The sequence below is a fragment of the Eleginops maclovinus genome, chromosome 5, assembly GCF_036324505.1.
Source record: "Eleginops maclovinus isolate JMC-PN-2008 ecotype Puerto Natales chromosome 5, JC_Emac_rtc_rv5, whole genome shotgun sequence".
Taxonomy (NCBI): domain Eukaryota; kingdom Metazoa; phylum Chordata; class Actinopteri; order Perciformes; family Eleginopidae; genus Eleginops; species Eleginops maclovinus.
This window is the reverse complement of record NC_086353.1, coordinates 22,356,354-22,371,109: the sequence shown is the minus strand read 5'-3', so window position 1 is coordinate 22,371,109 and position 14,756 is coordinate 22,356,354. Positions and strand designations below refer to the sequence as shown.

The following is a 14,756-nucleotide window of genomic DNA, read 5'->3' as shown; positions in this document are numbered from 1 at the left end:
TGGGCCCTGGGAAGTTCCTCGCTTTGCAGGGTGGTTGATCCAGTCTTGTGCCCTTAGGATGGCTGTAGGGTGACGTACTGCTGATCGCTTAAGGATCACGAGGCCAAGGGCTCTAAAATTCTCAACAATGAAATGCACACCATCCTGACGTGTCAATCACATCAAATCATTATTGCTTGGAAGGCCAGAGACTACACAGGGCTGCTGGGGCTGCAAGTATTGCAGGGTGGCAGGAGGTATGACAAAGTGTTTTAAGCATAAAACAATTAAAAGATCCACTACACTTAAAGCAATATATCTCCCTAAGGGTACTGGACACAGTGACAACAGTACATACACCGCACGATCAAGTTCGAAAAAGGTGAAGGGCTGTACAATGATTTCAATAGGCACATATAAAAACATTATGATTAGGTCAAAGGTGTACCATAGAATGACTTTCAGAATGTCTGTATTCAGTGCGGAAGATTATTTATCTCTGGCAAAAGAAAATCATTATCATACAGCATGTCGTTTGCAATAATGACCTAACCATTTAAAGACGTAAGGCACAGGAATTTATCAGAGTTTCTCTCATTGCTTTGGCAGGAAAAAAGGTATTTTTGTATCATTTTCAAGCATTTCTTTGCTACTTTCAACTATCGCCAGACAGAAAACAAAGCTACTCAAAAATATGTCTGTGTGATTGTATGCACCTACGCGCAATAAAAATGTACCCTAAGGACATCACTATACTGAATTTGATCTACCGAGCTGAACAATTCTTCATTCCTTCAGTTGTCTTGAAGCATGCACACTACCATCTGTCTTCCCAGAAATCAATGCAACAATGTGTTTAACAGATACCTCAAATAGCTTAAAAGCGAAAGAAGATGCCGTAAATCTATCATCATTTCGCTAGAATGTCACGATCAGAGAGATGGCATTGCTGCTATTTTGTTTTTCTTTGATATGGGATTGGACAGAATGATACCTTTTTCACAGAAGGCTTCAGATCAATGGATTTAAGTGAATTTGTGTGTTTATCCTGCGGTGATTCAACTCCCACAGCTTGTCATGGGTCAAACACTGTCCCTCTTAACATCTACAACACACACACACACACACACACACACGCACACGCGCACACACACACACACACACACACACACATACACACACACACACACACACACACACACACACACACACACACACACACACACACACACACACACACACACACACACACACACACACACACACAAACACACTTCTGGAGTCTATTACATGCATGTCTTCACATAACCTGTAAGGGGCTCATGAAGCATGTTGAACTTCACCCTTACAAGGGCAACAGCTTGACTCCTTGTGCAGCATAGTAGGCATTCTTTTACCCCTTCTGTTGTTATTTTTTACAACCAACCTCCAAGGTCAGGACACTTAAAGCCTGGGTGGTCCGGGCACTTTGTCTCCTGAGCATTTGTGTCATCACTGGCCTCAAAAGCTGAGTGTGGGCATTGAGTTGGAATATTTTTTGGCTGATGGCTTCAAAGAACAACGAACCAGAGACAGGCAGTCATGTGCTGGATTCTTATGACCACACTACTGCACAGAAAGTTGGTCACACACAGATAAAACTTCAAAACTGAACAGCATGAACCACAAACAATGAAGGCTTTTTAAAACACGTATTTGTTGCTAAAGTCAAAACTTCTCTATAAGGTTGTGATCCATACCACCTTTATGCTTTGCAGAGTCCCCTGCCATGTTGCGTGTAATTTGACAATCTGCAACAGCATCACCCTGAATCTAGGTTGTCACCAGCAGTGGAGAGCATTGCTCGGCAAAGAGGCCCATGATTAATAGCAGATAAAGGTGGCATCTTTACAAGCCACATGAAAATGAGTCTCAGGCGAGAGACATGATGCCTGGTTGGAGAAACACTGCCAGAGCTTTCCATTCAATCAGAGAGGACGACAGCCTGGATCTTAGCGAGATCGGTGTAAAGTGCTGTGCCACTGCAGGAGGCTAGCAGGTGGGCTGAGCAAACTATTCCAAATACCAGGTGTTAAGAGGCCTTGCGTGGTAACCTTCTGCTGACTGCCAATGTATCGGTGTGATAGATGGAGAGGGGTCGATGGCAGGGATACGAGGTGTTGGTTTCAGGAGCGGTGGGGGGTGATGTAACAAGCATAGAAAAGGATAGCTGATGTGAATATGTGCTGCGAGACGCTTTTTCTCCTAAACCCCTCACTACCAAACGATGCTTACTGTTCACCTTATTAGCGTACCATATGAGGATCACAATCCATAACAGTGAAGATGACCATATTCTAATGAAGCACCTAGTGTAGTATTGAATTCTTGATGGTAAACAAAGAATGGTAAAACGGAGAAAGGTCTTAATGATTTAAAGTAAATGGGGGCTGAATTTAATAATAGCTAAACTTTATAAAACCATCGGTTTTATCCAGACGTGATCACTACTTAGTGAGAATGCATTGTTTTGGTAAGTAGTGAGCAATCTACTGATAGAATGACAGTGGGATTGTACTGCAAGAGTTTTGTAATAGTTCGTATTGGATCACATCAATTCATTAACACTTCATCATGGATTCATGAAAAAACAACAACGTTTTCTTCAAGAATTCAATGTAAAACGGGGTGAGCAGCTGGTATGCAAATATTCAGCCTGTATGTAAAGTATTCCTTTAATACTGTTCTCTTCTGGGGCATTGGTTCTTAAGGGGGTGGGGCGGCTGCATACTATCCTTTAGTTAACAGCTTGCCTTTGGGGCTCATGACACAGTGGTGCAGCTACGTGGCCTTGGAGTCATGCTGGATGAACCACCAGGCCTGTCAGTTCAGTGATGAATACGAGCGGTAGGTTCACACTATGCTAAGCTCCAGCACTCGACAATAGGTCGTTGACATAAGTCTTCACACCTGATCAACAATACCATTATCACACAACACGGAGTAGTGAAGATAGAGACAAATGTCACCTTGATGTCTATGCTGTTGTCCATTTGATATCAGGGTTTCATTTATTAACAACAGTTTGAGCTAGATGCTAATATGCTATCAATGACAATGCTAATAAACTAATGTTAAGCAAGTATATTTTTTACAGTCTTCATCATCTGAGTTGGTATGCTAACAAATGTTTATTTGCACTAACTGCAACTGAAATTGATAGAAGTGTCAGATTTGTTTAGGTATTTTGTTATAAACAAAAGTGTGTGCTTTGACATGATAGTAACACAAATTATGGTTGAGATGATGTTGAAGCATGGATAAAATACAGTATTCATAACATGGTTTTCATTTTTGTTTTAAAGTACATTTTGCTTCTTCCCACGTTGACTGCAGTTTTGCTTTGCATGACATACTTTACCATACCAATTATTTCTCCAATCTGGGGGCATGGAAATTGCCATCTCAATGGATAAACACCTCATAAAACTTCGCTTCGAAACATCCAAAGAATCCCTTTTTCGGAACCAAGTCAATGCCATACATAAGGTAGTGCCAATCCATATACGGTAGTTCATGTTGAAGTGGCTAAAAAGTGTGGCGATCACCAATCACAATTCATCCTCTGGGGACAATGAATGTTTAACAATTTGTTGGAGTGATTTGTAGTAAGGATTTGTCGCACATGCAGAAATACATCTAAATTTGAGGTATAACAGCACTTTAAAGTCATTTTGGTCTTGACGTCTGTCTGTTGTGACTATATTTAACCTACTGAAAATGTGAACAGATTATAAAAGCTCTTGCAAGATATAAAAACGTTGTTCAGAGTTACCTTTATCACTATTGTGGTAATTTTGTTAACGTTATACTGATGAATCTTCCTTGAGGACTGACCTTGGTGTGTTTTTTCTTTCTCCAAAAGGATTGGTGGATGGCACTGTGTGGCAAGCGGTAAATCAGAGATTCTAGCTGAAGTGATGTCAGCCCTTTACCTCATGTGTTATGAAGACATGTGGACATGCAGTCATAGCTCTTTCAGGCCACACACCCTTCAGTCATCAAAAAGATTTATCATAGGTTTAATTTTTCAGGTGCACTTGGACATGTACACATGCATCTTTCAATACAACAATTGAACATATGTTTAAATATTTGTCACCAAAAAAAATAAACAATATGTAATCCAAAGCATAGAGTAACATTAATAGACATACCACAGAACAGTAAACATGTTTACTATTTATAGAGTTGCCTGTCAGAGGGAGGCTGTTTTTCAACCCATGCTGGTGTATGTGAATAGTTGACCTGGATAACCAAAAGTATATGAATGTCTCTACTGAGTCTCTTGAATGTATGGCCCCTCACTTCTAAGAACCCCTTGTTAAAGAGGTGCATACTCTCATACTGTAAGTATGCACATGATTTCCAATAACATTTATGGTGACATGACAGTTAGCATCTGCGTTAGCTTTATTGCTCTGGGCAGTCAAGTGGGCTGAGCTCATCAGATAAAACATAATATCAATAGGTCCATGCTTGCCATGCCATATCGTGTCAGGATACAAAGTTAGTCTTCCCAAAGGTTGACAGACCTTGCAGCACATAAGGCTTTAAGTAATGAAATCCCTGGCTGAAAAACATAGAGAAAGTGAATGTGGACAACTGTAATAAAGGTATTTAAATCTGCCAAGGTTTTTGAGGGTTTGTTGTTGGCGGAGGTATGAGCTGTTCAAAGCCATTTAAATGTACAACAATGGTAAAGCATAAAGACTGACGTGTTGGAGTCACTGTGATACTGCATGGTTGTCAAACAACAAGTCTTTAGGGAGTTACTGCAACTTCGAAAGAGGTAGCCTGGCACGTAAACCCTGTAAAACCAAACCAGCTTTTATTAATTTCCCACAAACTATATCGTGAGCTTTAGAGATTTTGTTATAGACATGCTAACTGTTTCCTTAAGTGTCTTATGCTAAACTATGCTTACAGGCTCTTGGCTATATCTCTTTACTCTACACATAGTGTGGAGAGTGGTATAAATCTTCTCATCTTATTATCAGAGAGTTTATAAGAAATCAGACAATGCATATAAGCACAAGGTTGGAAGAAGTTTGAATAAAATATGTGCACTCACCTTTAAATGCATCATGTCCTCAAGGGGAGAAACACAACAATAAGCGTACTGTGTCTCTTGTCACTGGGTCTTCAGTTGTTTCCCTGCATGCTGTTTTTTCTTCCAACCTTCCAATGGCACACTTTTGTCTTATTAAAGAACAGGAGGTGTTTATATGATATGTATTCAGTATATCATATCATTGTCAAATGTGAGACTTAATTTTTGTGTATTAGCAGATTAACCAAATCTGAAAAAATCACAGTATGGTTATTCTAAAATGAAACATATTAAGTCCAGATGGACGTTATGCAAACTGTTGGTTCAGAAAGGCCTGTTAACTAACCGTCTGCATACAGTATATCCATGCCAAGAAGCAATAGAATCTGTATCCGAAAGCTTTTATGATTTATGAGAATTTGTATTACTCGTGCTGCTCAAAATTTACAACCGCATTATTCATGGGTAGCAAGACAGTCCCAGTTTAGTTAAGTTTTATTGCCCTCTTCAAATTGTTGTTTTCAAGTTGCCAACTTCTCTTTCAGTGCTTCAGCAGAATCCTTTGAGTCATTCTCAGAGAACAACCTAAACAATTCTACTCCTAAACGCCATAGACACATAAAGCAAATATCTGGTAAAGTGAGATTAAAAATGACGATATATAAGATATTGTAAAAGGACTAGCTACAGTTAAAATGTGGCAGCTAATTTAGATGTTAAGTTGATGGTTTGCGGTTTTTAACACCTACATGTTGACTGAGTCATCACTCCTGTTTTTATATAGTGGTAATTTCATCACCCAAAATGGTACCACAGATGGAGCTGTAGCTTTATTTAAACAGTTGCACCTTGCTATAAAACTGTCAGCACTATTAATCTGGGGCAAAGAGAATATATGATCCTGTACCGTTTATTTGTAAAGCCGTGAATGGTCTCATATAGCTTATGCAAATCGGGTTGACCTCTTACGACTTTCGGAAAGTAACTTGGACCTTTCGTTAAAGTCATCAAAACAATAATATAATAGTTGTGTTTATTCTGTGAAGGTAAGGTCATACATTCAAACTGCCTTTTCTGATAAGCCATGATTTGATGACTATTTTATAGTTTGCAGAAATGCTAAGAAAAGAAGTCTCTGATCACTGGACTAGACTTACAATACACAGCATTTTATTTCTTGTTTTCAGGTTGCACTAAACAATCAGCTCATTATGTCCATCATCATAACACACGGCGAGGATGGGGTTGTTTAACTTCAACTCTTACTTTGGATGAGGTGCAGTAAAGAAGAACCTATTTTTACGTAATGGAGGCTTTACGTCACATTAACCCTTGAGGTCAAGTTTGATATGCAAACCCACCCCAGCTAAAATAACTCCTCTTACCTCATGCTAGGCAAAATAGATCCAAGCATGTGAACCTGGGTCACAGCTCACCTCCGTGAGAAACTGTTAGTACAGATATGGGGATGAATTAAGACCTGAATATATATGTCAATCAATCTATCAATGGTTCGATTTACAAATAACAGAAAACAGTGAAAAAAAGATCATCAACAATTTGGAGAAGTTCAAAGTTAAGGATAATCAAATCACATATGGTAAAGATGCTTTAGAAACTAATGCTAGTTGCTCTGTGAGGCTGTACTTAAGGAACATCAGTGCTTTTAGATGAATGCTGATAGCAGCTAATCAGCGTATCAGCTATACTGCTAACATGCTCACAATGGTAATGCTTATTGATGTTAGTCAGCACAAAACCTAAGCTGAGGCTGAAAGGATTGTTATAAACCAAAGTATTGGACAGGGGATCAACAAGTATGAACACAATTACAAGGGTTATATATTTAATGGTCTTTGAGATAATAAACAACAGAAAAATCAGCCTACTTTCGATCAATTGACAGTCATCTGTTGAGCAAGGCGGCTAGCATGGCTAAAAAAAAGACATTTACAGGTGGGCTGATTAATCGATGAGAATCTATTGCCAAGGCATTTGCAATGACCAGATCTCAACGGTATTGAACGCCATGGAAGTTTTTTAATTAATGTGCTGATAAAAGACAGCGCAAACTGGACAACTGGCAGTGTAACCGCAAAATTGAAAGTGAAGCAGAGAGAACTGTAAACAATAGTTCTATGTCTATCATGAAAACCACCAATGAGGTTAAAGGTTTTTGGAGAATGTGAAATGAATTGGGTTTAGGGTTAAGGACTTTTAAGATTGTGATGCAGCTGCTGATGGCCTGTTTCCTTTGATACAGTATGCTGACTTTCCTATTCATTTGTGCGTTTATTTCAGCGTTCATAGGGTGAGGTTTTCAATTTAACCACCCTCACTGCCTGACAGAGTCAAGACAAGCATCAAAGGATTTCTTTAAGTCTCATCAGCCCCCATTGCCTGCCATAAATCACTTATTCATCATGTTGCCAGTGCATGGAAAGGCCAAACCGTGGGTAAAAAGGCATTTTGTACAGTGAGGACAAACTGATACTGACCAAAAAGGGAATGAACGATTTGCTCAACCTGCTGAAAGGCCTAATAGATTAGGGGCCCCTTGACAAGCCCCCTGTCAATCCCTCTTTCTCAGTGACATAATGTACCCAGAACAGCTGTGTGAGTAGGCTTAGCAGTTAGCCTAGGATGACAAGTCATTGCTCAGCTTGATATATGAAGTATTACATGTGAAACAGGAGAGTATGTTGAAGGGTGTGATGGCTGTGTATGCTGGTAGCAATACGTCCTCATTACATGTATTCTAGGTATTTATCTTTTGGTGCACAGCAAGCATATGGTCTTTGGACCATTGCTGCACAATAACATAACATCTTGCATCAGCGAATTGCTTCTGTAGGTCATTGAATCACTGAATTTTAAGGAGGGTTCTCATTTTGATGCAGTTATTTGTACGCAGGCAGGAGAATCAATTACATCTAGAAAATAAATGGCAGATAAATCATTTTGCCGATAATCGTACAACCCATAATTTACAGCATATTCAATTATTTTTAACCTTGTTACTTTTTAATTTAATGACAACTGACTCAGAGCAGACCAGTGCACACCTGCACATATTTATTTTCTTATAGATTAAAAAAAAAATATTAGGCTATTTACTACAATAAGCATATTAAACTATGCCAATTCTGGCTCTGGGGTTCGTGCTCCCCCTGTATTTAAATGAATGTTTTTGATAGGATGTTCTTATTCCCCCCCATGGCAGTGGTGGGAAGATATAGGCTTAATAAACACACACAATGTTTACAAATGGTGTTCTTTATTGGATATCGTAACGTTTTGTAATAGCACCAAAACAATTACTCGTTCTTCAAAGACATGAGTTATGTTTCTTTTTTGTCTTTCACTCACACACATTTACACCCAAACACACACACACACACACACACACACACACACAATCCTGCACCCAAAAAATAATGTTATGAGTCACCTTTCTACTTATGAAAGCAACACCAGCGACTGTACCAACCAATGACAATTTAGTCTGAATTATTGGCCCACAGACCAGAAGGTGTCAGCCCTACCTCCAATTAATTCACCTGTCCATGTTTTTACATTGTAAACATTATTAGATATATTATGGTTTATCTAGGTTGCTTTGAATGTTTGTAGCTGATTTTTTTATCTTGCAATACGACAAAAAATCGGTGCAGTATTAAAACTGCCTCGATCGAGTCAACATATCAAATATTGTCCCAAAAATGTGTTAACCCAAACACAATGTTAGATTCGCTGAGAAGCATATATTGCAGCTTTGCAGCCAAGCTGAATCGCATTTTTTAGTAGCCAGTATCCAGGAACCTAAAGCAAAAACAAGAAAAAACATAAAACAATGTTCACAAATACAGTATACTGCAAAAACAGCTAGATACATAACAAAAATGACTACTGATTATGTGTTTTGTACTTTGACTCTAATAGGTGTAATCAGGGTGCGATTTGTAGGGGGGGATGGTGAGGATTTCCCCCCCTCTGGTTTTCCTATCCCTACCTCTGCTAAATTATTTTTATCTCCGGTGGGGACAAGGATTTCCCCCCCTTGATAGCGATGAATGCAACTTAACTGCTAGCCTACTTAAACTCTTGAAATCTAACGATCTTCAGTGTCTTTACATCAGAGTAGGCTATTCAGCAGCCTTCTGGCAGACGGTGCATATTTCTGAACGTCATCGAACACATTGTAACATTTTTGTGCGGGAACTTCGCAGGAAAAACAGCGCTGAACCAAACATGAAACGCGTTCAGAGCAGCATATCATCTTACTTTACAGGACCCATTTGCAGAATTGTGGATAGAAGAGGGCCGAAATGCTGCAGACAATGCCCCGATAGGAAAAACGAAAAAGCCACCACAAATTTGTCACCAGAGCCGACTGTTTACTTTGTCTAGTTTTCCAGACCTGTCCCTGAGTGTTGACAGCACGTTGTGCTATTTAGTGAATTATTTTGAGTGTTTGATTTAAGTTAATTGGAGGGTCTTTTCATGGAGAGCATTGATGCTGTTCTATGGTGCTTTCTGCCTGTTAGTGCGTACGCATGTTTTTGTGACGTTGAATAGAAATCCATGTATGGGTTATTAAAAGTTTTGCCATGTTGTGATGGGGACTAATCCACGGACCCGAAAAAAGGGCCTGTCTACTTTTTGCGTTTTTTTCTCCCTAGTTATGCAAGTTAAAAGTCCAATGTTCTTGTCTATGAATAAATTTAAAAAAACATCCCCCCCTCTGTTTTTTTGTCAAATCGCACCCTGGGTGTAATGTAATCAGGGTTTGGGAAAATCCAAGTGTGAGTGATTGTGGCGTGAGGGAGAAGTAAAATATACTTACTGATTCAGCATCATGCTCCAATCCTGTGTCATGATGCTCAATCTCATCATCTCTGAATTCCTTTATTATCTAAACAAATATAAAAGAGCATTCGTTAGGTAAGTGAACCGGCCATTTCTTTTACAGCAACCCTTTTTTAATTTGTCTTATGGTTCATGTATTTACATTTGCCCCAAACTGCTGATTAATCTGGAGCTATTTTCACTTTTTTACTGCAAGATTCATCCATGGAGCCCAAAAACATTCTTAATTTGATCAGGGAAAGGATCAGTTTAATTGACTTTTATATTTATGTCTTTTTGTTATTTGCATCTTTGTATGTATGTATGTATGTACATTCTTTCATACATACATACATACATACATACATACATACATACATACATCTGTACATATATACAGTACGTACATATATACATACATACATACATACATACATACATACATACATACATACATATTACATACATACATACATACATACAAATACATATGCTTGTTTGTTTATGTGTTATACCATACCATAAGTGGACGTTGTTTTTACATTGCTTGTACCGTTTATCACCACAAAAAGGCATTAGCATGTACTGTAAGTGACGGAGTACCATAGTGGCTGACTCACTTGTAAAAGTTCAGTGTATCTGTCGGGGTCCTTCTCCATCAGAGCTCTTATCTGGCTGTTGTAGTGCTCTGAAATACTCTCCTCCACCGCCACAGTGCAGGCCATGGCGCCCTCTTTTCCCAGCAGTGCACTGGATGCACCTGACCAGATTTTAACATTACAAGCCACTTGTTAGACGCTTTTATCCAAAACAAAAAAACTAAACATTTAGGATTTTACAGCTGACTACAAATGGCCTATACAATTAGAGCAGATAGAAACAGGGTTCAAGCTCAGAATCCTGTAAGAACTTGTTTATGTTCAACTCTGTCAACATCAACTTCTAATATGTAGGTAGATAATGACATGTTATCATTCTCCTACAACAGATCTGAAACACTCAGCTTTAAGCTTAAAAGCTGTACCCACCTAATACAAAGCCAGCGAGGTTCCAGAGGGGTAACAGCGCTGTGGGGCGGACTCTGCTCTCTGCCAGAATCTCATTGAATTTTGCAAGATGTACCTTTTCTTGATCCCACATTTCCTTAAGATAAACAGGAACATAGGGTGTCAACAATGATGCAAAAGCTCTTATCCTGAACACATTTTTTTGGATCACAAAACAGGTACAATCTCTGTACAGCTGAGTGAATATACACTTAATAAACCTGACCAAATTCACCTAAATAGAGTTGAGTGCTCAGTCAAGTTCCTTTTTTTTAACAATAGCAACAGTTAATAAGTCTGGACTTTTCCATCAGGACTTCTTTAATATTAAGCATCTCAATTGTTTTGGATAATGCATACATTTAAAAATATTAACAGTGACGCTTCTAGAAATCATGTGGACCACTGTGCAGATTCAGTCGTATTTCAGTCCTATCCATACCTGGATGAGAGGTCCTGTACTTGACCGACCCAACACTGCCATCTGGCCGGCATAGATGCGGTTGGCCCCGTATTCACCAGCGTGATCCACGCGCAGGATCCGGTGCAACATCTCTTTCTCCTCACTGTCGTGTGGTGTCGGGACCACACTGTACGCACGTGCGCTCATCTGCGGGGGCACTTGCATAAAACATTACAGTCTATGGTTACAACAAAATAACACATTTTTTAAGACATTTAAAGAAATACAGACGTTGAGACCATAGGGAATTATTTGTTGTGTAAGAACATTTCCTACAGTTGCTCTTTTAACTTTGAGGCAAAAAAAAAGTTTCTACTGAGAGCTTATTTTTGTTCATCAGAACACTGTACAATATGTTCAGAATTAAGCTTAGATGCTTTTACCCAAAAGTAAAGTGGCATGAATGTTTTTTTAAGTTGTATGAAAGGAATGGTACTATAGCAACATGTGAATTCTGTTTTACCCGTTTTAAAGCAACCTACTTCATATTAAAGAGAGGTCAACTAATGTTACCTGTTAGGGAAAAAAGTTAGTTTGAAATATGTCTAGTAACTTGTCTGTTTCCCTTTGACTTACAACTGAAAGCATGCTACAGTAATAACGCAAAAACAGTAGTTATGAAACAATACATAACATAGCTGACGTTGTAGCTACATATACACCCTGGCCAGAGGACCCAAGTGTTTTTAGCATGTGTAGCACTTTAGCTGCTAGCTGTAGCTCTCCTTACCTCTGCATTTTAAACACTGTCGAATCATGACTGGGCCGACGATATTAGACCAGGCATATACAGCTGTATTTGCAGCTCTGTGCATAGCAGTCACCTTTTGATTTGACCACTTTTGATATCAAAGAAATGTTACAAAATGTGTGCAACCTGTCATTGAAAAATGTCAGAAGGTGGACGAGACGCATATATATGACGTAACTACGCCACGGCTTGCACGATGCTGACCACGCTGTGCCGCGCCCCCTCCCACAAAGTTGTTTGATTCTGGTTTACAAAGGCAGTTAGAGCTCGTTATAAAAGCTATTCAATACAGTAAATACTAGAATGAGAGGTGTTTCTACTTAGATCAAAGTATTTCTTTTAAGTGCACAACATTTTATCTGACATAATAAGACAATATTTCGTATAATGAACTCCACAAATAGTGTGTGCCATGCTGACGCACAGATGTGCTTCAGCATCATAGGCAATATCAAACCTTTATAGATTGTTATTATGTAATTGTAATGCTATAATCTTTAAAATAATAGTACTTGGAAATGTTATCTGGTTTATGGACTTCTTTGTTAGTTTTTGGATGTTTTGTCTTTTTTAAATATATTTTACATCAAATTGTATTCATGAGAAATGGAGGACTTACTGCTGTTAATAATAAAGTCAACTGTAAATCTGTAATACTGTATGACTATGATAGTTTGTACATGTCGTCGGCCTCTGCAGTACCCATATGTTTCACTAGATGGCATGATGTTACTTGTTTGTTTAAAAGAATTTAGATTTGCTCAAAGGCCCATGCAGTTATGTGTGGGTCCAATAAGTTTTGCTTGCATTGTTTATTCAATGTTTATGAAAATGAAAAGGCTAACTCAGAGATACAGTGATGGTTAGTAAGTGAAGAAAATTTCACTTACTAACCTAGTAGCTCACATAATTTCTTAATGTTTTTTCTAAATATGGGTTGTATGAATCAGATGTGGGTTCTGTATGATCAACAATTTAGTTTATAGCAGCTTATTTATGTGCAGGGTCACTGGATCAGCATTCTGGGCAAGTCACTCTGTCACAGGGCTAAAACACAACCCCAAAAAATTCACTCTTGGCAGGCATTACAGAGGTCACGTAGCTCACCTGGCCTACATATGGTCAGCCTGTGGGAGGAAACCCTGCATTTAAATACAGAAAATTACCTTTGGGCCAGACACTCTGCTTTTCTGTTACAGACAAATCACTTGTGCATTTTCCTATGCAAGACCAAACTGACAATGGGCACTTAAGCAAAGAAAATGAGGGAGTGGGTTTAGTAATCAGAGGCATTGTTGATGGTGTACAGATGCCAGTGTTGCAGAGATAAAGGCTTTCTGATGCACGTTTTTGTAAACTCCGGTTGGTCCCCGTTTTCATAATCAATTCTGTTTCAGTCAATATGTGGCACTGCAGTGTGGCACTGAAAACAAGACAGCAATCAAAACAATTATAATTCAGGTTTTGTAAATTGCAGAAATAACCCTATTATGCAAAAATATCAGTCTTGAATCTTAGTATTTGACGCGTTTGCTCTGTGCATCTATTTTATCTTTCAGTATGACTTTCATCCATTTCTGCAGAGCACGTTAAATAGTGTTAGGACGCAGGAATCTGTGGAATGATTGGGTTGAGTGCTGCAGAGTTGTGATGGTCATGAGTAAACAAGGCCAGGACAGTGAATGGCGGGGTGTGTCGGTTTTGTCTGTGTGTGTGTTTGTGTGTTTGTGGTGAGACGCCGGTTAAGTGTTTCCCTATCTGTCTGTCTGACTGTGGGTGGCTACGCATGTGTGGCTGCCCATCGGTACGTGTGCGTCCCCTTTGTCCCTTTGTGCTAGTGTGTGTTTAGGTCACAGGTGCAAGAAAGACTGGATTGATAACAGGGTAAGGCAGGCAACTTACCCAGGGACTCAAACAACCAAGGCCCTCTGTATCAGTCTGTTATTTAGTTTTGGGCAGGATGTGTACAGAGGTTTTTTTTTTTTTTTTTTTGCATAAAATGGCTGAAAACTATTTGAAAATTCAGGAGAGCTGCATTTGGGTGATACTATTCTGCAGGTTTATCACAACAGTCAACCCACTGTCATTTTATACATACAGTATGTTTAAAGGGATAGTTTGTGTGTTTTGAAGTTGGGTTTTATGAGCTACTTAACCATTAGTATTACCTACAGTGGATGATTGGAAAAACAAACAAGACTAAACAGGGCAATTGGAGCAAAAATAATGTACTGCTGTGGACGAGGGCAGAAGGAAAACCGAAAAAGAAAGGCCTCCCTTACAAAATCAAGATCAGTTAAAGTGTACACTATGTTTAGACTATGTTTAACCTTGCCTCCCTTTTTTTACCATCAAGAACTAAAGCCATTATTTTTGCTCCCTTCAAAGACAAAGTAAAAACCTTTTTAACACCCTTGGCCTTTTTGTATATGTCTACAATGCTGTCGTCTGACCATTTTCAATAATTGTGTGCAATACCCAGGTTTCAGGTACCTACTTACTGTATATTGTGTACGTCTTTGTGTTATGTAACTAAAAGAACATTTCAAAATAAAGTATAAAAATAAATAAATAACG

At 38.9% G+C, this 14,756-nt stretch overlaps 1 protein-coding gene across 1 annotated transcript; it reads right to left on the bottom strand.

The window, feature by feature from the left end:
- Positions 1-8,331: 8,331 nt before the first annotated feature.
- On the bottom strand, positions 8,332-12,350 carry coq7 (coenzyme Q7 homolog, ubiquinone (yeast)). Its single transcript, XM_063882969.1, has 6 exons — positions 12,159-12,350; positions 11,408-11,586; positions 10,948-11,062; positions 10,540-10,679; positions 9,918-9,986; positions 8,332-8,893 (listed from the first exon to the last, which is right to left on the bottom strand). Exons 1-6 carry the CDS (start codon positions 12,241-12,243, stop codon positions 8,816-8,818), a joined length of 666 nt encoding a protein of 221 aa, XP_063739039.1. The 5' UTR covers positions 12,244-12,350; the 3' UTR covers positions 8,332-8,815.
- Between the last annotated feature and the right edge of the window lie 2,406 nt (positions 12,351-14,756).

What these genes read in the sequence shown, in the direction of transcription:
- coq7 (XM_063882969.1), bottom strand. Translation starts at nt 12,243, where the DNA reads ATGCACAGAGCTGCAAATACAGCTGTATATGCCTGGTCTAATATCGTC. An exon ending in ACAGTGTTTAAAATGCAGAG is followed by an intron (nt 11,587 to 12,158) that starts GTAAGGAGAGCT and finishes GTTTTATGCAAG; the next exon opens with TGCCCCCGCAGATGAGCGCA. An exon ending in CCTCGCTGGCTTTGTATTAG is followed by an intron (nt 10,680 to 10,947) that starts GTGGGTACAGCT and finishes AAATCTGGTCAG; the next exon opens with GTGCATCCAGTGCACTGCTG.